This window comes from Desmodus rotundus, chromosome 9, assembly GCF_022682495.2.
Source record: "Desmodus rotundus isolate HL8 chromosome 9, HLdesRot8A.1, whole genome shotgun sequence".
NCBI classification, from domain to species: domain Eukaryota; kingdom Metazoa; phylum Chordata; class Mammalia; order Chiroptera; family Phyllostomidae; genus Desmodus; species Desmodus rotundus.
In genome coordinates this window covers 35,066,352-35,093,879 of record NC_071395.1, presented here as the reverse complement: position 1 = coordinate 35,093,879, position 27,528 = coordinate 35,066,352, and the positions used below count along the sequence as shown (strand labels likewise).

Sequence of the window (27,528 nt, the reverse complement as noted above, 5' to 3'; positions counted from 1 at the left end):
GTACTATTATTTTTAGTTGTGTAGATATAGATGTAAATAAAGATAAAATAGTAATGTTATTGGAAATCAAGATTTTCCTTGTAAGAGAGATACAACATAGATTCAAAAGAATCAAATTAAAAACTGTAATCTTGTGTATGTATATGCATAAAGGTAGAAATTTATCTCAAATTCATTATTTTAATGACAGCCTTATTGAGGTACAGTTCACCTACTTAAAGTGTGCGGTGCCTGCGTGTTGGAGTATTTACCATTATGCAAATGTTCTTCACGATGTTACCATTGTGAACTGCCCAGCAGCAGTCGCTCTTTCCCCCCCCCCCCCCCCCCCCCGCCCCTTCTCCAGCCCTGCATAACCCTTCATCTGTTCTCGCTCTACGCAGAGTTGCCTGTTCTGGACTTCCCATGTGGATGGAACCATGCAGTATATGGCCTTTTGTGACTCACTTTCATGTAGCACAATGTTTAGGTTCCATCCATGTCGTAACATATATTGGTATTTCATTCCTTTTCCCTGTCAAATAATATTCCATTATATCAGTGTGCCATGTTTTATTTATTTATTCATCAGTTGATGGAATTTGGGGTCGTTTCCAGTTTTTAGCGATTATGAATAATACTGCCATGAACAAAATGTGTGTTCTAGTGGAACTGCGGTGTCGTATAGTAACTGTGTTCACCCTTTGAAGGAGCTGTCAGGCTGTTTCCTGAGCCGATGCCCCATTTTTCTATTTCACCCAGCATGATGGTTCTGGTTTCTCACCAACACTTGTCGTCTGTCTTACTGGTTGTAGCTCTCCTCGGGCGTGTGAAGTAGAATCTTGCTGTTCTTATGCAGCCTCATTTGACTTGCATTTCCTTCGCTAATTATGTTAGGCATCTTTGCATATGCTTATTGACTATGTGTATCTTTTCCTTGAAGAAATACTTGCCCAGATCCTTTGACCATTTTTTAAATTGTGTATTTGTCTTTTATATTGAATTGTAAGACTTTTTTATGTATTCTAGGTTCAAGTCCCTTTTCAGATATACGGTTTTCAAGTACTTTCTCCCGTTCTGTGGGTGGTCTTTTCACATTCTTGATGGTGACCTTTGGAGCATGCAGGTTTTTAATTTTGATGAAGTCCAATTTATTTTTTTGTCTGTTGTTTATGCCTTCACTGTCTTACCTAAGAAGGCTTTGCCTAAAGCAAAGTCACCAAGATTTATTCTTGTTTTTTTCTAAGAGTTTTACACTTATAACTCATACACCCAGGTCTTTGGTGTGTTTTGAGTTAGTTTTTCAGTGTGATGGGAGGAGCACAATATTATTTTGTATGTGAACACCCAGTTGTCCTAACAGCGTTGAAAAACTGTTCTTTTCCCATTGGTCAGCCTTGCACTCTTGACAAACATGGACTGACTGTAAAAGTGAGGAGCATTTCCGCACGCTGGAGTCTGCTCCCTTGATGTGCGCATGTGTCTGTCCTCACGGCGCAGGGCACTGACTTGACCACTGTCACGCCGTGGGACGTTCTGAAATCGGCAGTGTGAATTCTTCGCTTTCTTCTTCTCCAAGGGACTCTTCTGGGTCCCTTGGAATTTCCATATGAATTTTAGGACCAGCGTATCAATTTCTACTACAAAGCCAGATATAATTTTGATGGGAAAATTCTGTGATACTGAATTTGAATTATAAACAGTGACATAACTGATTACATTTTCTCTTGAAAATGCATGGGGGGATCTTTTTAGCTCTACCTACTCAAAAGGCCTGTAAACAACGATCCACCTGGTAGGAATTAGCAAGCCTGCAGCCCAGGTTGTGATTATAAGTTCCATTACCACTTCTTGAGGAAATGTCTGATTCCACGCCTGGGGCAGGAGATGTATACGATGAAACTAGACCCCTTGTGAAAGGAAGGCCACTCCAGATAGGCAATATCAGAAGGACTCAGGAGCTACCTTGAAGAGTCTCCCACTCTAAAGACAGGGACAGTTTGAATATTAGTAATGATACCAGTTGTAATAGATTGAAGCACATCAAACTTTTAAAAATCCATGTATAATAATGATACTACAAAACTATTGGTCACACTTGGAGAATGTTAGAGAACCAACCGAATATTTAAAAGTGGTAAAAGGGAAGAACTGAGCATTTTACAGGCCTTTCACATATGAACTTTATCTTTGATTAGCCAGAGTTTTTCTCTGATGGATTCCAGATAATAAATGAAAACGGAGTAATATAAGTAGGATATTATCATTTTGCAAACACCTAATGAAATAATAGATCTGACAATGATCATTAACAGCTGCTAGGGAGGATCCCAAAAGTCAGAAAGCCAGGCATTATGTACCTCGTGGAGGATGTCCACGACACCCCAGGAGAGTATTCTTTCCAACAAAACTGAGTCAAGTCAAGCCTTTAGACCCAGCTATAAGTTTATAAGAAATATGAAACAAAGTTCTGTGAAACAATACTGTGGGGATTTAAGCCAACAAAATCAATGATGTGAGAGACCCTAAGAATAACAACTCAGTTTCTTCAAGTGTTTAAAACAAATTTTGTTGAACATTGGCTGGAGAAATGATGATTCTTATTTCAGTTATGATAATGGCTTCTTATGTATCAATGGTGCTACTCTTATTAAAATAAGAGTTCTTATTTTTAGAAATGTGTACTGAAATATATGATAAAAAATATGATATCTGGGATTTACTTAAAATTAATACAAGGTGGAAAGACAGGGGCAACAGTGTGAGTAAACCAAGAGTAGTATCAGTTAGTTGATGATTTCTATAGCCTGGGATTTCATGGTACAATTCTCTTTATTTTTGTATATATGTTGTATGTGTGTTAAGGAGGATCTAAATTTTAGATCAATTTACATGGGACTATGAGAAGTGAAAAGTCTTCATATACCACAAAACCTCAATTACACAATGTTACCTAATAATAACATTTACTTACCAAATATTTGAGCATCATTGTAGTAAGCCCAACAACACACTGGTGAATGCAGGTAGTTCCTGCCCTCTTGGAGTTCACAGTCAGGTTGGAGACAGACAATCAGATGATCACAGATGAAGGTAACATTGCAACTGTAACACAGGTGTGAAAGGAAAGGTACTTGGTGCTGGGAGATCTTATAACAGGGAATATGGTGAGAGTTAATTAGGTAAAAGGAAAGGAGAAAATGCTGCAGGTGGAAAGGAGAGGTGTAGTCATGTGCTCTACTTAAATTTAAGTTATTTAAAATTCGTAACATTTCAAGTGTCTAGAAGTCGTGCGTGGCTACTGAAGCACAGTTGCGGAGCTCCTGTGACTGCAGAAAGTTGTATTGGACAGCTCGGGTACAGAACAGCGGTCTCTCGTCCCCGGTAGAAAGATGTGGTTATAGTCACCCTGTGGTAGTTTGTTTTGTTTCCCTCTTTATTCAGAATCTTAAGGTAAATACAAACAAAGTAAAAACCAAACATTAAGTCCACCGAAATATTTTAGAAAATTTTCTGTGACCATGACAGAAACAGGTATTTCACTAATTCACATATCAAAATTAGTAGGCCTCTGCGTCCTTTTCCTCATCCAGCCCCACTTTTCAAAGTACAAGATTTAATAATCCATCATTTTTCATAATTTGTCTTTTTTCTCTGATGATCATTCATTCACTTGTTTATCAAGCATTTATTTTTACTCACTGCATTTGGTGGGTATGTCTCGAGTGTCGTAATTCCTTACACGCACAAACTTTTTTCATGCTCTTTATTTGTTGAAGAGACCAAAGATTTGTCCTGATGAATTTCCCACACTTTAGCCAGTTACATCCACATAGTGTCTCAACATGACTCCATATTGTCTGCACAGGTAATTAGATCTAGGGTCTTGATTAGATTCTGGTTCAGTCCTTTTGGCACATAACTCGTGCATTGTTCTTTCTGTTACATCATAGAAGGAGGCACACAGAATGTCTGGGTGTCCCGTTTTTAGTAACGCTATAGTAACTCTAAGATTAATGAGTGGATTCAGTGCTGTCATCCCGATCTACTTCTTATAAAGTTCCCCATCTACCAAATAGTTTTAGAGCAGCGAGTCTTACTCCTGGCTGCTATTAGGACCACCTGGGAGCTTCTAACAATACCAGTGAGTACTTACCCGTGACCAACTGCATCACAGTTTCTGGGTGTGGGGCCAAGGCAGAGGTGTATCTGAAAAGTCCCCAAGTGGCTCTGAAGTACAGCCAGGATTGGAAACCGCTGTTTCGTCATCTGCTGATGCGTTTCTCCCACTTGGTTGTTTCATAAGGGGTTGCAAAATGGGCGCGCTGCAGTCTTTTCATTTCTTTTGTATTAATCAGCTAGAATTCTCCTGTAAAGAACTTTTTCTCAACTCTTTCATTACCTTGAAGTACATTACCTCACACACTTGGGGGCAGGGAGCACTAGCATCTAAGCACTTACGGAATTGAGGAGCAAACGCTGTTGTGGAAACAGGTGATAAGTTTGCAGAACCGTGAGACCCACACGAGCAGGAGAGTCGGGAGGCCTTTACCAGGGTGGTGAGAGCTTGGCCGCACGCTAATGGGTGACAGGCAGCTCGCCAGTTACAGGATCAGAGAAACGGTGCTGTAATGTTAGGAGGTTATCCGGTGTTTGTGGCCGAACACAGGGATTTTCATTAGGAGCATCTCTACTTTGATTCTTCAGGGCTTTATCATGCTATGCATGCTATAATTAAATACATGCCATGTTTAATTACACTATAGCTTTGGTTTTCTGGATTCATCGTTAAGGAGATTAGACCTGATCAGATGGGTCTGTTGGAGGATATTAGTGGGAGTTTGGAAGATGGGCAAAAAAGTTGGCCGCTCAGTACATGCCTGAGAACGTATCAGACGCCTAGAGTCCAGGGGAGGTAAATGTAGAACAAGTGTAAGTTGTACTGTATCTGCCCTGTGTCACTTGAACAAGATTTTACAGTTTGTGTATAATTACTGACTTTATTTATTATTATTCCATATGACAATCGATCTTATTTAATCTTCACAATCCTGTACTATAGATACATTATTATTTACAGTCTATTTTTAAGAACCGCAGAGTCCTGGCCAGTGTGGCTCAGCTGGTTGGAGCGTTGGCCGTAACTGAAAGGTTGCAGGTTCCGTTCCCTGTCAGGCCACACACCTGGGTTGCAGGTTCAGTCCCGATCCCGGCACATCTGGGTGACAACCGACAGATGTTTCTCCCTCACACTGATGTTTCTCTCTGAAAGCAGTGAAAGACAGTGACTAGCCTACATGTGTGTAAATGGATTGGAGGCGGGATGGACTGAGGCCAGCTAGGAGGCTGTCGTTAGAGTAACGTCTGCATGGGTGGTGAGGGCCCAAACTATGTTATCAAAGCAAAGGGAAAGGAAACGAACAGAAGGTCATAGATGTCAGAAAAAGAAATGAAGATACAAACCAGCCTTACCGTTACAAATGGACAGAGATGACAGCAGGAGTCTAAAGGAGAGCTTAGCCATGGAGATGCTCACGGAGCGTTCATCTAGGAGACAGTCTCAAAACTGTTAGGTAACAGTTTCACTTTGGGCAGGTGTTATGGTATAATACAGAGTGGTGGGCTGTAGATTACTGTTTAATTTCAGCTTTGCCTTATGTTAATCTTTAGGAATTTTCAATTTTCTGTAAAATGGGGGTGGTTATTATGATAAGTTAGGAAATTTATGGGAAATAATATATGTAAAGCACATATTAGAATGCCTTCCTCATAACCAATGTTAAACAGTTTTCTTTAAGTCTGAGTTCCTTTTACTTAAGAGCTTTGACTGTGAAGATATCTCAAAATTTCTGTTTTAGGAAATTTCAGTGGCACTAGAAATGAAGATTTAGGAGCCATCAATATAGTAGGCAGAAAGTCCACTAGTATGAATGAACCTAGTTAAATGCTGCTCTTCTCTTTCTGCCTTACTTTCTTACACTGTTTCTGCATTTTTGCACCTAAATGTGGCTGGAGGAAAACTTAAAACCCTGCTAACTGATCTCATTTTAAATTCATGACCATGAACCTCAAGTGGGTCTTTAATTCTGCCAGACAGTCATACTCTATCTTCCTGCTTCATTCTTTCTCACTCTCCTAAACAATTATTCCACACTTTGTTCTCTGCATACTCCCAGTCTTTGTTCTCATAACGACCTTGCTTCCCGTTTCAACGAGCAGAGTGAGGCACTTGGAGAAGAACTCTGGCTGGCATACAGCACACACAGATTCTGTGTTCCTGCCTCTTCCTGCATCCCCAAAGCACTTCAGTGATATTCCCTTCCACGAAGAGAAATTTTTCTTCTGCCGCATATTTTAGTGTCTGGCTAACAGTAGATACTCATTTTACAAATATATTGTCCCCCTTTTGCCTTTTACAAATATATATTCCCCCCCTTTTTTGCCTTTTTCACTTCTCTGACCTCATTGCATTATGTATACCACATATCTGACTTTTAAAACATCTAGTTCCAGAAACATTTATTGTCACAAAGGACACTATTATATGATTCTGTCTCTATGAAATGTCCAGCAGAGGCTAATCTATAGAGACAGAAAGTGGATATGTGGTTGCCCAGGGCTGGAGGATGGAGGTGTTTCGTGTGTGGGTGGGGGGAGCTAAGAAGTGTTGGGGTTTTGTTTGTGGTGATGAAATTTCCAAAACTGATTGTGGTGATGCTCACACAACTCTTTGAATATACTAAGAGCTATTGAATTGCATACTTTAACTTTAAATGGGTCAATTTTGGGGTATGTGAATTATATCTCAGAAAAGCTGCTTTTAAAAAGAAACATTTAGTGCACTATTAGGAGCTTCACATCATTACAAGTTGGGGCAAGGGTAGGTTCACAGTTGTTCGTATGGAAAATAATAAATAATAAGTAATAATACAACTTTGTTTTGTATACTCACAACTGAAAACCTACTTTTGCTCCACCTTGTATTTATCATTCTCATTTAATCCTCACAGCGTCCTGGTTTCTCCTTTTTCTAATGAGGTGATCAAGGCTTTTTGAGTTTGAATAAATTCTCGGGGCCACAAACCAAACAAGGGGCCCAGCCACAGGTAGACCTTTAGACAGTGCTAACCATAGAGTGGAGCTGCTCTTACTAACCATTATTGGGGTGTACACTGATTGTTTTTAATATATGGACTTGGCCTTTGTTAACTCTGAAGTCTGATGCCTCTAGGTTAGCATGTGTTGCAACCTTCCCTCTGCTTAACGAGCGTATGGGGACTGTCATGAGGGAAAGATGAAACAAGAATGACAAAACGATTCGTAATTGTTGAAGCTGGATAATAGGACATGGGAGCTCGTGGGTTTATTTTACTTTGAAATTTTGAAATTTCCCATAATTAAAAAGATTTTTGTTGTCATTGTTTAAACAGGACCTGATTTTAATAAATAAAATAGATTTAGATAATTGACTAATATTTATTCATTCAGTTATTTATCAAGCATCTGCTATGTGTTAGCACCGAGCTACCCTTACCTCAAGTAGCTTACATATTCACGAGAGGGAAGAAAGCATCTATATCATGTGTCTGAAATATCTGCGTGCACAAATAACGTAAGACTCAAATGTGATTTTTATTCAGCAAGCCTAGCTGCCCCTTTGTCCATTCATACAACAGTGTACTTCCTGGGTGTGAAGAAAAGTGCTAGGGATGGGGAGAATACATTTCAGAGTGAAAGGAATGATGGGACAATGAGCCTAGGAGGCCTGAGAAGTCTAGAGTGTGTGTTCAGAAGTTTGGAGGCTTTGTGGCCTAGGAGCAAAGCTTCTAACATGCTCTTTCCTTTTTAACTTTTCAGCGTTTGGGGCTGGGTATTCTTTTAGCTTTGGAAACTAGTGTGTCTCTGGAGTGTTGGCTGTGTGACTGGGACACAGAAGAGTGAGATCTGGCTGTTGTACCTATTCTGGTCTCAAGACAGAAAGAGAAAAGACCTCCAAATCCCCTTATACAGGTTTCCAGTTCCAATTAAGCAAGATAGAAAGAGAAGCAACAACTTGGAGAGGGCTCTAACAGACATAGGAATAAATGTAAGAGTATCTAGCTGTGACAGGCAGACGCAACAGAACATAATGGTTAAGAACACCAGCTTTGGAGCCAGATTTGTGTGTATAGTAATTTATTGCTCTTATTTTTCATCAAAGTAGCTGAATGATGAGTCTATCTGGGTGTGTTCAGGAAAAGGAAGGCAAAATGAGTACCTCTGTGTGTGTTTGTAATTAAAATTATTGCATGTTTTATTTTTTATGGACTATTATACCTGTAATATATTCGTATTCCTCTCAGATTCTTTTCACGTTCGTCTTCAGTGAACAATATAAAACCAAATCACTACTGAAGCCCAGAATCCCGTGAAATTATAAGTAAAACAGTTTTGTTACTGTTTTAACCTTTGTCAATCTTCAAAACACAACTTTAAAAATTAACCCAAAATAATCTCCTGTTACCTCCTCCAACAAAGAATCAGTATTAAAAACTTTATCTTGAGAGTGTCTCTTACCCCCCAAATTTAAGCATCTAAAAATAGTTTCTTAGGATAAAAGTACCTTTTCATGAAGAAAAAGAGCATCACCACCACAATATTATAACAAACCCAAATTAAAATTTGGTGTCACTGTTGCTGACCTGACATGTTATCTAGTCTGAGTATATCATCTGATTCGAGACCTGGGTCCAGTGTGAAGGCATTTTATTATGTCTGTGTGTTATACACCCTGGGAGAGCCCACGTAGAAGAGGCAAATTGTATAGTGTGTTTCCAGAATGGTGCTTGTGGTTTCTGTAATTTAATTCTTTTGGTATTTTCTGCATTTTGGAATTCTTCCCAGGACAGTTTATTAGTACTTGGATTTTGGTTTCAGTCTCTTTCCTTTCTCCTTTTACTGTTAATTTTTTCAGTGAACACTTGGACTGTGAAGGTTAAGACGACCATCAGTCCCAGAAACTAAATTCTGTATTTAGCTGCAGACTGGGTGTGGTTCAGACAGCTGCAGTGCACGCCTGCTAGGGTTTTGCCAGTCATCACAACTCCGACCTACAGGGACCATGTCTTTCTTCTCCTGGTCTTCGCACTCTGAAATCTGCTGAGTTGTGATGATGCGATGATGTACGTGTGGTTGCGTAGGTTCAAACTTGAAGAGGCTCCGGAAGATCTGGTTCTTTTGTCTCCTTTTATAGGACTCTCCAAATAATTATTAACCTGCCCTATTTTCATGGTGCTGCCTCCCATCATTCTTTTTACCTTGAATTACCACCATACAGTTTTAAAATTTTTTATACAGGAATTCTTCTCCACTTTAGTTCCCATTTCATGAGGCCACATTTTCTTTTAATGTTTTCCTTGTTTTGCTTTATTAGTTTGATAAAATAATACTTATTTTCTTCATTACCATAAAAATGGAGAAATAAGTGCTTGTCCCCCCACTTTTAAAAAAAAGTCTCTCGAAGAAAATCCTGGTACTTCGTAAAATGGGAAAACAATCCCGTTTCTTCCTTAGCAGTACGTTTGTGTACTGGTTTGTGTCGCGCCCCAGTGTTACTCGGGTAAACAGAGCTCCGTGAAGTAAGAGACCCCACTTACTTCAGTAAGATTCCGCCTAGCCAGAAAAAATGAGACGTGCTCTCCTGGTGTTATTCTTCTGGGAGATCGAGACCTACGCAGATGTTTCTTTGAATGACAGTTCGTGTCCTGTGAACGATAAAAGGACTGACTTGCCTTCCTCGTACAAAAGTACGTAAATTGCATCTGCTGACAACTGATTCAAGTTTAAGCAGCATTTAAGCTAAGAATCTCCCTTTGATTTCATTTACCTATATTTGGTCACCATTTCTGCAGAGAATGAGAGGGACCTTAAAGATCATCTAGTTCAATCAGTTTGTGTTTTAGACCAAGAAGCTATTCCCAGGAGGTTAATTAACGTGGCTAAACTCAACAGAAGAAGGTAAGATTAATTTGCCCATTTTGAACCCATAGCCATGTGAACCACAGAATATGGTTTTTAAAAAAGTGTGTTCACTGAATTTCTCAGCCTTTTCTCTTTATCATCTTTAATTTTTATTGGTAAACATTTATTGACTGTTGGCTATGTGCTAAGCTATATACTGAGAAGTGGGATTCAAAGATGAATAAGAAAGAAGTCTTTATTAGTTAAATGATTTCCTCTTGCTTGTGTTTCTGTATTTCTCTCTTACTCCTTCCAAACCCTCTTAATCTTTTTCCCTCCTGAATGCTTTTCTGTGTCTTTCTCTTCCTCACTCTGTTCTTTTGTTTGCCAGAAAAGCCAGTAATTCATTTCTTTCTTCTTCCCTCTCACACTTTCCTTTTAAGCACACCTCCTATTCTACCAACTCTGTTCTTCTTAATTGATTGAAATGTAAACTGGAGCATATTTTTTAGCATTTTATATACTTATGAATAGAGTATTATGCTCCCATTTTATTTAAAAAGCAAATTGGTTAATCGAAATGTTGTGAGACTTAGTAAATGTTATATAATTTCTGAAGGTCCTTCAAGTTCTCAAAATTGTATTGTGCTCTGATTCTAAAGAATCATAGGTCTTGTGTGAGGCATAGTTCTTTGTTCCCTCTTAGACTTGTGATAGGAAAACACTTCCCACCCTAGAATTAAATCTTTGGAAAATAATTGGTGCTTAGCATAACAACATGAACAGACTAAATTCAAAGAACAAAATCAGCCCCATGATAACTAAGTTCTACCAGAAGACCAGTTCTCTAGGGCTGTATGTATATCCACATAATCTCAGTACCTAGTTTGACAATTGGCTTGTATTCTGATCCCTCGATTTCTCTGTCGATACATATATTATAGTAATGACGTACCTTGAGATACTGAAATTCCTGAAAATTCAAAGAAATCATTGTTCACCTACTTTTTAACAGTCTAGGTAGTAAGAATTACTTCCTTCTTCCTTATAAAATGAAAAAACTAAAAACATTCTCACTGCTTAGAAGAAAATTTATTTTTTCATTATATTTCTAAGAGTAAAACTTTCTTCAGTACTTTACAATTGCAAAGAAGCATATCTCATTTTGTACTTTGTTACATTGCTGCTGAATTGAGTAGACTTTCTGGGGAAAAAATGTCTTTTTTCACATCTAGGATCAAAGAAACTATATGTCTGACCAGGATAGCGATTTTGTTTGGATAGGAAATTCAGTGAATTTTTTTCCAATTTCTTTACATTTGACCATGATAGCATCTTAGTAAGAGGCTACGTCAATGATGATGAGTCTGTTAAGTGGGATGTCATGGCAAAATGACAGACGTGGCCTATGCAGATTTGAGGAAAAAGGCAAATGAAATAGTATTAAGCAATAGAAGAAAAATTGTATTATTACAATAATGTAAAAAGTCATAAACATACAAAGATAAAGATTGGGAGAGAGAATAAAAATTTTAAATAAGTGATTTGCCCTACATGTTGAATAGTTAGTACATTTTTATGTTACTTTTTGTCTTTTTTGTTTCTTTCTGATAATATAGTTGTAAAGACCATAGATTTTTGAGTTAGAAAGTGAGGGGTTTCAGTCTCAACTGGTTTGCAAGGTGTATATCTCTAGGCAAAGTACTTGCTATGAGAGGAGTGCTGTGATTTAATACTAAACGGCGACGCACGCAGAGTACTAAGCATGGTACCTGGTACACACAGTGGGTGTTCAGTAAAAATGCTCCCCCTCCTTCTATAATATAGTCAGTACAAACTATTAAATAGGAAATCCTGCTGGATTTCTTCCAATGGAATTTTCTGATGAGTTATTGCCTGTATTCCTAAGCCTGGGCCAATAAAAGTCCCCTTAGCATTTTCTTTTCCCCCCTCAGGAGAGCGCCACTCATCTCCAGTGCTGAAGCGCATATAAAGATCAGGTTTTACCCCGGTAGGTTCAGTCTGTCAGGGCTCAGGTTATAAACTCCTCCTCGGTGCCCGGTGCAGTAGGACACAGGGAGAGCAGGGTGAGACAGGCACCACTGTGAGGGGACTTTCGAGCTGGGCGCTGTAGGGCGGGGTGGTTTTGATGAGCTGGGAAGAGAAAGAAAAGCATTCTTGGCATTGGAAGCAGGTACACGCAAAGGCACCAGAGGTGTGCAGAATTAGGTGACTGGAGTGTGTGGCCAGTCGGGCAGGAAATGAGGCTGGGGAAGTAGATTACATCCAGACTGTGGGAAACCTTTGTGTTGCCACGGTTGCAACATGTGTCATTCTCAAAGCATTTAAAGCTACGTCCGTGCCGAAGTATGGTTGTTCTAATAACTGGACAGAAAATTTCTTAATCCATTTTCCGCATTGCCTGTGCCACTTTTCTCCTACTCTTTCATGACGGGGACTCAGATTATTTTGGAAATGGATTTGGTGAAATCCTGGGAATTAAAAAGTTAGAACTATTTTAAAAAATCTTCTTAGCCTTTATTTTTGAAGATAAGAGCCTAAATAATATGCCCTTTTCTACGTGTTCAGGGAAATATGTTGAAATTTCAACCGTTTTCAATTTTAAAAAATCTTTTGACATATTTCCCCCCTGCTGTCTTGTATTATAAAGGTGAGTTATTACAAAATCCACTTTTCCTACTGACTTCTGGTATAGCAGTGCATTGTTAGAAAGAGAAATTGAGGCATATCTTTACCAGAATGGAATATTTTACTGTCTGTTAAGTAAATTTACCCGCATCTCAGTGGTGCAGTTTGTGCCCCTGCAGGCGAGGTCGGGTCGCACTCAGGCGGCCCGTCAGCCAGCGCGGTGCGGTACATAGTCTCACGTCAGTGAGCGTTGCTTAAACTTGAGTAAATTGTTTAAGAAGATGCTGTAACTTTACCAAAATTAGAAAATGCTGTACCCCATCTTCCCTACCAGACATATTAGACTTGGGATAGGGGTAAAGTAATGCAGTATTTTCTTATTTTGTTGAAGTTGTAAGGCCTTCAATTCAGTGATAAATAATTTGATGATTTAAAGTGATCCAGTAAAAACAACTCAAAGACAACAGAAAAATGACTTTCAAATGCCTTGGTGGTGTTTTCCCTTTGCCTGATCATTGTATACAACCCCCCCCAAAAAGACCATTTTGTGGGAGTAGAGTTGAACCCTGTAAACTATAATGTCTGTCCTGGTCTGTGACAAGTGATGTCCTAGAACAGACGCACTCTGCCCTCCCTGAGGTTGTCTTGCTGTCCCTGCAGCCCTGGCAGGCTGGTCTTCCTTTCCCCTCTCTTCTGATGTCATCGCTGTTGTAGGATAGAAAATGCTGCACGAATACATTCTATAAACTTTGGAATTAGAGGATGCTGGAATTTGAATTTTAAAGAGTTTATCCTCTTTCATACTCCTTATGGAATGACTCGGGTAGAACATAATGAACTCCTCCTCCTGTATCTCTGCAAATAGGAGGAAGTTCTTAACATTTATATAAGACAGCAGGAGCCTGGACATGACCTCATTTCAATCCATTAGACTATTTGAGGAAAAAAACAACAAAACTTTCCCACTTATTGACAGGTAAAGTTATCCCAATCCATTTCTCATAGCCAGTAAGAAGATGAACTGTCCTTAAATGCATTTTTAAATTGGCAAATTATACTTCCTGGTTCCTTTTTGGTCAAACAGAAATAGCCGTAAGAGAAATTATCACAATGTTTTTGAGGCAGATTAAAAATTCTCCCCATCCTCTTAGAGAGGATCTGCCAGCAGTTTCATTTGGTACAAACAAAAGGCGTCTCATTTCTGTAGTTCTTGAGCCAATTAAGCAGAACTAAAGACTCCATGTTCCTCATACTGTTCCAGAGTTTACAAAGAAATGAAGTATATTTTGGTAAATATTGGTGTTGCATGTAATGAGTCACCAATAAAGACATGATTTACCCCAGAAATAGAATTACTATTATTTTTTTATCCTCGTCCGAGGACATTTTTTCATTGCTTTTTAGAGAGAAAGGGAGGGAAAGAGAGAAGCATCTATCAGTTGCCTCCCATATATGCATGGATCAGGGACCATACGTACCAGGACCCTGGCACACACGCCTAGGTGGGGGGTTTAACCTACAACCTAGGTGTGTGCCCTGACCAGGAACCGAACCCGCAATCTCTGTTACTGGACAGCCCTCCAACTGACTGAGCCACACTGGCCAAGGCACAGAAGCAGAATTATAAATACCATTTTATATAAACATTAATACTAATGGAGACCAACTTAAAGACTTAACTAGAGACCCCTTCACAGAAAACTAGTGAGCTTTTCTTTTTTAAACTCAACAAATACTTCCTGAGCTTCTACTCAGTACCACTCATTGTGGCGGACACTATGGGATGCAGTAATTAACAAGACAGAGCTGGTCCTGGCCCTTGTGTTAGGGACCACTATTGACAGACTAAACACTCGCAGCAAGTACCAAGGTTTGGGTATGTGTTTGATGGTTGGCGATCTTGAATTAGCAGAATATGAACTTGTTGGTAAATATCTTATTTCTGATACAGTTGCCTTTTGGTTGAGGAAGCCTGAATGGACTATGCAATTTCAGTGATAGAAAGAATCTAAAAATGGGTCTTTGTTGTTTCAAAACCTGTGTACCATAGAAATCCCAATCGTAATAGTGCTTCATCCAAATATCCTATTTTATTGGTTTCAACTTTGACATGTCATCTGCTAAAGGCCAGACTAACCTATAGTTCTGTTTTAAGACAATCTTGTAATTATCATCTGTGAGGAAATAGAAACCATAGTTGGTCATCAAAATACTGTCCTTGGCCCTGGCTGGTGTAGCTCAGTGGATTGAGCGTGGGCTGAGAACCAAAGGGTCGCTGGTTCAATTCCCAGTCAGGGCACAGGCCTGGGTTGTGGGCCAGGTCCCCAGTGGGGGCCACATGAGAGGCAACCACACATTGATGTTTCTCCCCCACTCTTCATCCTTCCTTTCCCCTCTTTCTAAGAATAAATAAATAAAATCTTTAAAAAAAAATAAAAGCCCTCCTTGCCTACTGTAGTCATCTTTTTGGTGAGGGAAAGTTAGCTTTGTAGGTAAAAAGCAGTGTTTTATTTTTGTCCACATACAATTCTAGTGAGGTTGAACATTTGTACACATTTATTAACCTATCGCACTTTACTTTCTGGTGTTTGTTTTTTCCCCTCACCCATTTTCTGTTGTATATTTATGTGTTCTTATCACTGTGTATGTTTACTCCCTATAGAATGAGATCATTAACTCTTTCTGTTATACATTTGCATTTATTTGCAGTTTATCTCATTTTCATTTAAATGTGGATACACCCAGTGCTCTATTTTTGTGTGGACTGCCTCCATCACTTATGCTTCCTCATTCAGGAGTTTTCTTCTAGTTTGTTTTTCTTATTTCACTTTACCTTTAACTCTCATATATTGGGTTTATAGGTTAGGGTCTAATTGGTCTTATTTTCCAGATGGCCAGTTTTCCTTCCTCCTTAGATATAAGATTCTTCCTTGTATGTAAAGTTGGTTCTATTGATCTTATCATTAATTCTTAAACTGCAGTTCTGATTATAACTTTATCATTTTATAATACTTGACAAGATAGGGCCCATTTATTATCATTTATTCTTGAAATGTTCTTATCTATTTTTACCTGGTCTTCCAGAAGAACTCGAAAATTGTATTGTTGACTCATACTACTCGCACTAGAAATAAAAGAAAAAAATGTGTTTCAATTCTGTTGAAGTACACTAACCCTAACAATTCATCCAGGAAGAATGACATTGTCATATTATTTCTTATCTAAGAATGTGTTAGATGCCTCTTCACATCTTGTTTTTTATACATGTCATCAAAACGAATAATAATTTTGTTTAGTTTTTTTTACGTGGTTTATATTTATTTATTAGGTATTTTTAGTTCTCATTTTTCTTGCTTTCCTATGTACCTTTTTTTGTTGTTGAATTGGTTATTACTTATGCATGGGAAAGTTTTGATACTTTTGTTTGCGTATATAGTACCCAACCACTGATTATTTCTGAGTTATTTTCAATTTATCCCTTGGTCTTCTTGATATAGTATAACACGCAAATGATAGTTTTGTGGCCCTCCTTCTTACTTGTTTCTTAGTTCTGGTTCATGTCTTACTGTACTGAGTAGGACTTTCCAAAAAAATGTTAAATTGTAGCAAGAGAAAAAGTTGCGTTGGGGATAGTGGGCTTTGTTTCCTTGTTTCTGACTCAATAGGGATGCTGTTAGAATTCTATCATTTTATGATTAAAATTACCAGTTACTGTTTTCCTAATATTTTACTGTGAAACTCGCAAACATACAGTCAATCTGAAAGAATTTCACACTTACCACCTAGATTCTATCATTAATATTTTACTAGTTTTTTAAAGATAATTTTTAATTTTAAACTACAGTTGACATATATGACATGGTGAGGAGGCCGTATTTTTTACTTTTCAAGTAGCTGACACACAGCATTAGTTCACGCGTGCAGCACGGCGGTTAGATGTTCATACTCCTCGTGAGGTGGCCACGCTGAGAAGCCTGGTGTGCATCCAACACCACACACAGTTACTGCAGCATTGCCGTGTTCCCCGGGATGTACTTGACGTCCCCGTGACTATTTCTGTAGCTGGCAGTTTGTTCAAACCAGTGTTTTGAACTCTGTATCTAATAGATCACTTGCCTCCCATTCTGTTCAGTTCTTTGTTGAGTTTTGTCATGTTTTTCATTTGTGACATGTTTGTCTCCGCATTTGGCAGCCTCCCTGTGTTTGTATCTACGTATTACATAGACCTGCTACATCTCCCGTTCTTGAAAGGGTGGCCTGTTGCAGCAGGTGCCCAAGGGGAACGCCCCGTGTGGGTTGCGTGCACCCTTCTGTTGTAGTTGGACTTTGATTGCTGCTGGCACACTGTTTGGAGGGGTTGACCCTCAGGCTGACTGACTGTGAGGGCTGACTCTGACTGTAGTGCAGGAGCTGTTGTGTGGGAGTGGCTTTAGCGGGGCTGGCTGTAAGGCCAGTGGAGCCTCCCCTCCTGGGAGGGACTCCAGTGCAGATCAAGGTCACCTGTCGCTTGTGCCTGGCTTGGGCCTGTCTGGTAGGAGGTACAGTTATCTGCCACTTGTGCTGGGCTTGGAGGCACCTGGGAGAGGCTGTTCTGCAGAGCGAAGCCAGCTGCTACTAGTGTCAGGCTTGGTGTCCTTTGATGGAGGCCAGCCACCATTCATGTTGAGTTTATGGCCACTTAATTGAGGCTACTTTCCAAACCAAGACTGGTCACTTCTTGTGCCAGACTTGGGGCTAATTGTTGGGAATTATAGTGCAAGTTGAGGCTGGCTGCTGGTTTTGCCAGGCCTAGGATAGCTTAGCAAGAGGCACCTGGCACAAGTCCAGGTACTGCTTGTTTGGGGTTTGTGGACCTTTGGGATATTTTAGGAAAGTCCAAGGCAGGCTCCTTGTGTGGAGGAACTGCTGGAAGATGTTCTGCCTGTGGTAGTTGGGTGGGGTCTTAAGGAATCACCAGGGCAGGGGAAACAGTGTCAGCCAGGTCAAAGGAGAGCTCAGATGTGGGCCTGCCCGTGATCAGACGACTGCGTTGTGGGAAGGCTCAACAAAGGAACCATAGCCTTAGCCGGCACCTTGTCCCCAGAGTCAGCTGACCCAACCCCTTCTCCTCCAGCCCTCTCCCTGCAGCTAGTCATTTTACTTCGTCCCTGTGTGTCCCTGTGCTGGAGCTTAGGGCAAGTGTTTGTGGGCCCTTTAAGGGATGCTTAGGTTTACAGCAGCGTGTCCTCTCACCCAGCCTGAGTCCCTGTTCATTTTCACAGCCAGCTGTTGAGAGGACCACTTGCTCCCAGCGCTGGTGCTCCAGGCTGGGACCCCTTGCTGCTCAAGGGGAACCTCTGCTGCTGGGATATCCCTCCTTGTTCTTAACTGCCACAGGCGGTGTGGGCCCTGTCCATTCTGAGTCATCATCCTTCCCAGCAGTCTGGGCTTCTCCCTGGTAGCCTGAGTTACAGGGCTTCTGTCTAGCAAGTCTCCAGGTGCTTCACAGCTATGGTGGTTTTATAATTTAATTGTCACTTCGATGTGGCTGTGGGAGGAGGCAAGCACAACATTTACCTACTCTGTATTCTTGACCAGAATGCTTTGCTATACTTGCTTTATTACATATCTTTTAGCAGATTCTTTGTTGACTCATGCCAATATCAATTATCTTTGTGTTGTATTACAGAAATATTTAACTGGACTTAGTGTTCCAATCTTTTTAAAAAGTCAGCACTGCACTAATTGCTGAAGATGAAGATGAATACAGCAATCTCTTAGCATATTTGTTATCAAAAAGTAGCCAATCTAAAAAATGTCAAGAAAGCTTTGAAATGGGAGGTTATTATGACAACTATTCACCATCAAACAAACAAACAGCTCGCATTCCAACTAGGATTACAGAAGGGAAAAGAATAAGGTTAGAATTTTTCAGTATTTGACCAGACTTCTAGAGAAGAAATTGCCTTCCTTACTCATTTGACAGGCTACCTACTTCCAGAAGTAACTGCTCAGTCCAGTCTGCTTGCCAGGTATACACTGGTAGTGAATGAGATAGAGTCCATCGTGGTGTGGCAGTTGGATCACAGTTTCTCTGAAGACCATTCCACCCTTTGGACTCACTGTTCACTCAGTGGACAGTTTCCCCGGGCTGACATAACAAATTTCTATAAACTGGGTGGGTTGAAACAACTGGAGTGTATTTTCTCTCAGTTCCAGGGGCCGGAACCTGAAATCAAGGTATCAGCAGAGTTGGTTCCATCTGGAGGCTCCGAAGGAGGGACCTCCCTGCCTCTCTCCTGGCTGCTGGCAGTGGCCACCCCTCCTTGGTCTTCCCTGATCTCCGGTGCCTGTTTTCATTTCCACACCTCCTTCTCTGTGTCAATTATTTTCTCTTTCTGGTAAGGATTTAGGGCCCAGTGCGGTAACTGCATCTACAAAGACCCTATTTCCAAACAAGACCACGTTAGGAAGTTCTAGGGGGCTGTGAATGCTCAGATGCTTCAGCTCACTGCGCCCAGCAGCTTCCTTAGCAAGCAGCCGGAAAGCGCATGAACACGGAACCCAAGAGGCATGGCTCTGAGCCTAGCTGGCCCTGTAACTTGGGGGAAGTTCGTCATCTGTAAGCTGGTCACTGACCCATTTCTCAAATGAGGAGGTTGGTCAGTGAATAATGTTTCCTAGTAAGTGATGAAGAGTCATCTGCAGAGTTGCTTTCTCGTCTGCCCCTCTTTCTTCTTTCTCTCTGGCTCCCAGTTGTTTCTGTGGGGCATTTTCAGGTATGATTAGTATCAGAGGGGCTTTGACATTGTTGGATGAAATACAGAGTAGCACTGTCCTGTTCTGTAAATGAGCTGAAGGTACTCACTAGACCTTTATGGACTAACAAAAGATAGGTGCTGCACTTAGAGAAGGTTTTCCCATTCCTTTTATTGCTGCCTTCACTCTGTTATTCAAAAACAAAAAGGGGGGAGAAGAGAACATTTTAAGTTATTCTGTTTGTTGCCGAAGATCATTTAACATATAGGCATACTAAATAGGAAATAGGACAATTAGGTTCCAGAGTGTTTTCATGGTATTCTCTTTCCTGCCCACTGCCCAGTAATTTTACTAAGTGATGAAGAAAGGCACACTGATTGTAGATAGTGGGAAGTGCCTGGCAATCCTGAAATCTTTGAGTTACTGGAATGGTGAGGTTAAAGTATCTCTTCAAGGGAGATCATTCGCAGGAAGGCACAGAAAAAAAAAATGCCCGTTCACACGGCGTCATCCCTTGCTGAGAGAGTCAGTCCCTGTCTTTTCTACATGCTCACTAATCACAAAAGGAGGAGTTTTCAGGCTGCAATTTTTATAGACTTTGGTGTTATTGAAATGAAAGTGCCTCAAGGACATTTCCATTTGTTACAAGCTTATGGTTTCTCATCTCATGTAAATTATTTTGCCACTTTTCATTTTAATTCTTTGCTGTCACTGTCTGGCAAAACGATCATCGAGTTTCTCTTTGTGAAGATATTCCGATTCCTCAGCTGACAGGGTCCTTTGTTTAAAAAAAGTGTAGCAGCCTGTGGATTCATTTTATCGCTTTTCTGTTGTCACCTGTAGGTTTCTGTTTATATTCCCTACCCATCCTTTTTTTTTTTTTTGGTTAGAAAACATCTAGGGCTCTAATTATTCTGATATGGAACAGAAGTTTTGAACTCTAGAGTTCCAGTTCAGAAACAGGTCCCATTAAGTCTTAGAGCCAAATCTCCTATAATTTATCCACCTGGTAATGGTAGAACTATCTCTTCCTTCACCATAAAGGTTAAAATGCTCTAAGGTGAATAATAAATAGTGGGTACTATTTCTAAGGCTATCTTGGAGGGGGAGGGCAGGTGGCTAAACCCAGGTGTTGAGGCTGCCTTGAATGAGTTTTACTACCATTCTTTAACATCTCTTGCATCTCACCTTTCCTCTCTATTTCCATGCCTCAGCCTACTTCAGACCCTCTCCCCAGCTATTGCCAGAACTGCCTAACTGGCTTCTCTCTCTAGTATTACCAGAGATACTGCCCTAGAATAATCACTTTGATCATATAATATCCCTGCTTGAAAGCCTTTGCTCCCAGTTGCTAAAAGAGTTCGTTATAAATTGTATTGTACCCTTTAAAATCCGGGCCAATGTTTTTCTTCATCTTGCTCTCACGTACAGTATACTCAGGCACACCAAACTCTTCCTATCGCAGAACATTTTAAGCCATTTCCTGACATCCCCCCTTCATTATTCGTGTTGCTTTCTCTGCCTCATATTATTTCCCTTTGCCCAGCCTTCCTGCTGTTTCTTCATGACCCTGCACTAATGCTGATCCCTCCTTGCTCTCATGTACTTATACCACCAATACAGGCTACTTTACAATACTTTACAATCTGTTTCATTACACATACCGCCTGGTGACTACACTGGGAAGCTTTGTCTGGTTCATCTTTGCGACCATTTAGCCAATTGCCAGGTATAAGCTAGGACTCAGTCCACATTTGGGGGTGGCTAAGTGATGGATTAATTATGTCTAAACTCAAAATCTTTACACCTATTTCCCAACTTCATTGACAGTGCATTGGTTATGTCCTGTTCCAAAATAAACCCTACACTAATGTAATTATGTTCAGCTATATCTCAGTGTAAAACCCTTAAATGTACCTGGTGAGGATGGTGTACAGTATACTATGGTGAAATCCCAACTAGCTTTTTCCTAAAAGAGATACTACTGGTTTCGCTAAAGGCCTTCACTGAAACTACTGTTTTCACCTTTGTTTCCTTCCTTCATGTATTCATTCATTCAAACATCTATTGATGAGATAGTTACTTATTGACTATTAACAGGCCAAGCAGATTCCTCTGTCTTAGGAAGCTCCTCTTGTAACTAGACAGAAACTGTAGTTATTGTCATTTTAATGCTTCACTTTTTCCGAGCAGTTAACATGTTTTCCTTCCCAGAGCACACGTGAACAAGACACGGGGTTTGGGTTGACATTCAGTTCAGATAAGTCAATGACGTGACGTGGTCCTAGGGTGACCGTATCACTTATTGCTTAAAATGGGATACTTAGGGCAAGTGAGAGGGACTTTGTTAGTAATCTAAGACAACAGTACTATTTCAGGCAAACCAAGATGTATGAATACCCTTCAGATAATCCCAGCGGTCAACGAGAGCACATTACTAGCTGCCTTCTGTTTTCCAAGCACATTTTAGGTTTTTATGCCTTTGTATCTTTGTCTTTGTTGTTACTTTTGCCCTTGCCTCTCCAATGCCTGGAGTCTATGCATCCATCAGAAGTTTTCCCTGATCAGCCTCCTTTATACAGATATCTCCCTGCCCTGAATTTACTCAATACTTAGCGTATTATCTATATTCTTAATTAGCAACTAGATGTATTCTGGTTTGTCATAATTATGTCACTGCCTTGACTCTGTCTCTTGTTTAACTTTTTCATAGTTTCCTCAACTGGACCATATGTTCTTAAAGTCTATATTTTGAACTTAGAACTACTCCTCAAGTCCAGTGTGTTGTTCGTATTCCTGTAATACTTATTGTTGAATATTTCATTTCCTGGCCTTTCTCTTTCCTAAAAACCCTTCCACTTTACATCAATGTGTCTGCCCCCCTGCCCTCCCTAAAAAGCTTCAAGAGCTTTGCAGTGAAAATTTTTGATTATTACATTTTAAACAAATATTTACTGAGATATCTTAAAATATTTGATTTTGTCAGTTTAGATTATACTGTCCATCTTGAATTAATATTTTAAACAAAAACATCACTGAACAAGAAAAACATGAGAGTGATACTCACAGTCCAGTGTACATACATACCTACCATGTAGTAGCACATTTTGATGAAAATTAATGTTTTCAGTAGATTTACATGTTAGTTACAAAAAAAAAAAAAAAAAAGTCCTTACAGAGAAAAAAGGGTTAATTGCCAGGCTTAAAGACAATACTATAGTGCTATGACTTTTAACCAGTGTGCTGCAGAACACCAAGGATTTTTAAAACATGTCTGGGTTGCAGGTTCGGTCCCCAGTTGGGGACATGCAAGAGGCAACCAATCAATGTTTCTCTCCCTGTCTTTCTCTCTCCCTCCCTCCCCCTCTAAAACAAAATCTTTTTTTAAAAAAAGTTGGGAACAAGACAAGGATATCCATTGTCAACATTTTAATTCACCATGATATTGGAAGTCACAATAGCAGTTGGACAAGGGAAAAAAAGTCATCCGAGTTGGAGAGGAAGAAGTAAAATTGTCATTATTTGTGGATGACATGACATTATACAGAGAGAACCTTGAAGATTCGACCAAAAAACTATTAGAATAATAAATGAATTCAGTAAAGTAGCAGGATACAAAATATTCAGAAACTGGTTGCCAATAATGAACTATCAAAAAGAGAAATAATCCCATTTATAATTGCATCAAAAAGAATACCTAGGAATAAATTTAACCAAGGGTGTAAATGACCTGTACTCTGAAAACTGTAAGAAGAAAGAAATTGAAGAAGATACAAATAAATGGAAGCATATCCATGCTCAAGGATTGGAAGAATTAACATTGTTAACAACCAAAGCAATCTGCACTAACCAAAGCAATCTGCAGATTTAATGTGATCACTCTCAAAATACCAACGGCATTTTTCACAAAACTAACACAAATGATCTAGAAATGTATATGGAACCAGCCAAAGCAATCTTGGGAAAGTAGGACAAAGGTGGAGGTATCATGCTAGTTGATAACAAAGTACACTACAAGGCCATAGTAATCAAAACAGTAATACTGACATAAGAACAGACATACATCAGTGGAACTGAGTAGAGAACCCAGAAACAAATCCATGCCCCTATGATCAATTACTCTGTGACAGTGGAGGCAAGAATATACAATGGGGTAAAGACAGTCTCTTCAATAAGTGCTGGTGGGAAAACTGGGGTATATGAAAAAAAGTAGGGGGGAGGAAAGAAGGAACTATGCCACTTTCTTACACCACATACCAGAATAAATTCAAAATGATTAAAGACTTAAATGACCTGAAACCGTAAAACTCCTAGAAGAAAACATAAGCAGTAAACACTTTGAATTGCTCTGGGCAGTATTTTTTTGGTGAGGATTTGGAGAAAAGGGAACCCTTGTGCACTGTTGGTGGGATTGTAAATTGGTGCAGCCACTATGGAAAACATGGAGGTGCCTCAAAAAATTAAAACTAGAACTACTATATGACTCAGAAATTCCACTTCCAGGTATTTATGCAAAGAAATCCAAAACACTAGTTCAAAAAGATATGTGTACCTCTATGCTTATTGAGACAATATTTATAATAGCCAAGGTATGGTAGCAACTTAAGTGCCCTTCAGTAGACAAATAGAGAAAGATGTGATACATATATACAATGGAATATTAACTCAGCCATTAAAAAGAATGAAGTCTTGCCATTTGTGACAACATGGATGGACCTAGTAGGGTATTATGCTAAGTAAAATAAGTCAAACAAAGACAAATACCACAAGATTTCACTTATATGTGGAATTTCAAAAACAAAATTAACAAAGAAAACAAACACACAGAGAGAACAAACTCATGGTTACCAGATGGGAGAGGGGTTGGGGGAATGGATAAAATGGTGAAGGGATTAAAGTGTACAACTTTCCAGTTATAAAAATAGCCAGCATAGGGAATGTAGTCAATCATATTGTAATAACTGCGCATAGTTTCAGCTGAGTACTAGACTTACCAGGGTGATCATTCCATAAGTTACACAGACATCTAATCACTATGTTGTACTCCTGAAACTAATACAATATTGTAAGCCAACTGTAATTGAAAAAAAACAAATTTAAAAAGACTAATTCAGAATCAAATAAGGTGATGTTACTGAGGCTCAGAGAATTTATGATGCCTGAAGTTCTGAAGTTACGAAGGCCATAGAAAAAGAAAGGACTAAAAGTTTTCTCATCAGAAATGAGGAATTCCATTAAGGTTGAGAAGCATGGATTTAAAACAACAACAACAACAATTAGTTCTGTTTAATGACTTTGTCTAGGAGCACTTGGTACCCGAGAGAAGGGTGTAAGAAAACAAGTGGAAGGTGCTTTCTGCAGGGTGGGAGATGGGCTGGCTAGGTATGGAGGGGGACAGACAAGCTAAAGCTACCTAAGTTCCTCCTTAGGGGTATTGTCTATTTGGCTCACCCTGCAGTACAGGCTAAAAGTAAGAGGTGAGGCTAGGAGAAAAGTAATGAACAGATTTCTTTAAGTTGCGGGGGCGGGGGGTGCTGTTAAGGGACTAAAGATTACAAAGAACATGAATTATTTTGAAAAGGAGGAGGAGGTAAGTAGAAAGTTGATTGGAGAATTTCAGAATTTCAGATTATGGAGGTAGAATTCTGAGGGTTGGATCTGGAAAACACATTTATCTTTCAAAACACAGATGGGAACATACCTCTGGTGGCTCGAAAACCTCTATTTCAGGGTGTCTTTACTCTTAAGGAACAAACAAGTCTTACCACAAACTGGCCCCCATCCTACTTTTCCAGGTGAACATGTCCTCATTGCTTCTTGTGAAACCCATATGCTAACCATACTCTATGCACAGAATCTTGGAGACTTTCACCTACTTTGCCTTTGCACATGCTGTTCCCCTTGCATGAAATGCTATTCCTCCTTTTCGTTGCCTTGCAAACGCCTGCCCATCTTCAAGACCTAACTCAGGCAGCACTTTCTCTGCCAAGTCTTTCCAGGCTTCTGCAAAAGACACTGAGCACATTTTCCTCTTTGCTCCCACAGTACTCTCTTTAGACATCCTGTGGAATTTTACCACAAGTATATTAATTTATATGTCTCTGTATCCAATAGATTGTGAACTCCTTGAAGTCAGAACATATCTGACTCTCTTCTTTACCTACAGGGCGAGCACGTTATATTAGGCGCTTAATACTTGCTTTTGTTGTCTTTGCTGTTGATTTTAAACCGGTGAGTTAATCTGGTGCTTCTCAAACATGAATGTGCATTCAAATCACCTGGAGGTATTGTTAAACTTTAGGTTCTTATTTAGTCTGAGATTCTGCCTTTCTAACAAGCTCCTGGGTGATGACGGTGCTGCTGGTTTGTGGAACTCATCCAGTGTGCCTTTGCCAAGTAAATAGGAGAAGTGTAGTAAAGATAAAGTCCAGTAGGAATGTGGAAGTGGAGCAGTTATGGGGAAAGAGGCTTGACAAATCCTCACTATGAACACTGGGGTCCTAAAAACAATAGCAGGAAACCATGTGAGGACAGATGCTTAAATCATGGCATATAGCAGGTGGCCCGAGTGGAGGACGGTAGTTGGAAAGTCTGGAATGATACAGCTGTGTGACTTACCTTTTAGAAAAGGAGGCTGCACGTGGGCACAGCAGTGAAGGATGCTCCCCGTGAAGAGGGCTGGGGCAGGAGAGGCTGTGTCAGAGGTCGGGTTTGGGGTTCACAAGACGGGTTAGGGGCTTCCAGCATTTATTCCCAGGAGAACGGCGTTTCCACCCGTGCAGACAGGAGAGTGAGGGGAGGAGGAAAGCTGCATTCTAGGGAGGGAAAGGAAGCCCCTGAAGAAATGGAAGGTACTAGAATTTGACAAAGGATCACTTGATCTGGTTTCCAGGTTCAAAATATGAATTTTTTTTAACTCATAAATGACAGGAAAAGTAGCACTAGGAAGCATTCTGCTCTCATGTATAGTCTCACGGGGCTGATAATGCTGAGGCTGGGTTCAGTCAGCCGGATTGCTTCGCAGTGCTGTGGCACAGAAGGTGCAGTGAGCACTAGTGTGCTGCTTAGCATGGGGGAAAAGGCAAGAATAAATGTTTACGTCCCTCCCACTCCCCCCCCCCCACAGTGAATTGCTGTTTACAGCCTGATGTGCGCTCTTGCAGCTTTTATCCCTGCAGATTCGTGTGCACGGAGACAGGACTTGTCAAACTCCATGATGGTGTTTTTGCATCACATTACTCTGCAGGTTGTTTTTCTCACTTAGGAATATGTCCGAAACATCCCTCCAGGGCAGTGGATAGAGCTCTAACTTCCTTTTTTTCGTAGTCATTGTTAAACAGCTGTGTATATATAGATGTCCCGTAATTTGTCCTGCCATTCTCCCATTGATGGAAAATAGGGTAATTTCCAGTTTTTGCTACTACAAACAATATGACCCGCAAAGAAAGTCCTACTGTTACCAGTGCCTCAGTAACAGAACTCTGCGAGGTCAGCCAGCCGTCCGGACCACAAGTAGCTTTTACATCAAGGACATTTTTAAATGAAGCACTGCAGTGGCTAGGCCTGTGCTGCCCCGTGTAGTAGCCACCGGTCACATGTAGCTATTTAAATTTAAATTTGCTAAAATGAAATCAAATTACAAATTCACTTCCGCAGTCACAACAGCTGAGTGACATTTCAAGTGTTCGGCGGCCACATGTCGGTAGTGGCTGCCATATTAGACACGACAGAACAGACCATTTCCAGCCTCTCAGAAAACCCCCCTGGACAGCCTGGACCAGACGCTCTGATAGTGCCGCCTTGAGGAGGAGATCTTTTCTAGTGGACTAGTGTTGTAACAGGAGCACATTTTAAAAAGTACAAACTCGGTGTTTTAATTGGTTGCCTCCGCAGTTACTTCAATGAGAATCAATACCCAGATGAAGCGAAGAGAGAAGAAATTGCGAACGCTTGCAATGCAGTCATACAGAAGCCAGGTAAGGTGGCAGGCACAGCCCAGGTGCTCTCGGCTCCGTCTGTGCCGGCCTCCGAGGAGAGTCTCTGCCCTGTCCTGTTCCAGCCTCACTTCCCAGAGGCGTAAGGATGGTCACCAAACCAAACGTTCATGTGGCAAAGTTTCCAGGGAGTGACCCTGATTCAGATATGAGACTTGTCATTTTTTTAAAGACTGGGTTTTCCCCCCAAAATATAACATCAGTATATCAATTCCAAAATAATTTTAAA

The 27,528-nt window shown here is 40.2% G+C and overlaps 1 protein-coding gene across 13 annotated transcripts in view; it reads left to right on the top strand.

Annotated features, from left to right (window-relative positions):
• HMBOX1 (homeobox containing 1) overlaps positions 1-27,528 on the top strand; it is a 172,270-nt gene that overhangs the window by 127,544 nt on the left and 17,198 nt on the right. For all 13 annotated transcript variants that reach the window (XR_008425189.2, XM_053911774.2, XM_045202563.3 and 10 more), the window contains one exon: positions 27,199-27,281. Coding sequence is in view for 12 of the 13 variants with exons in the window: in XM_053911774.2 (XP_053767749.1) it covers positions 27,199-27,281 (83 nt within the window). In the remaining variant the exon portion in view is untranslated. The remainder of the gene's footprint in view (positions 1-27,198; positions 27,282-27,528) is intronic.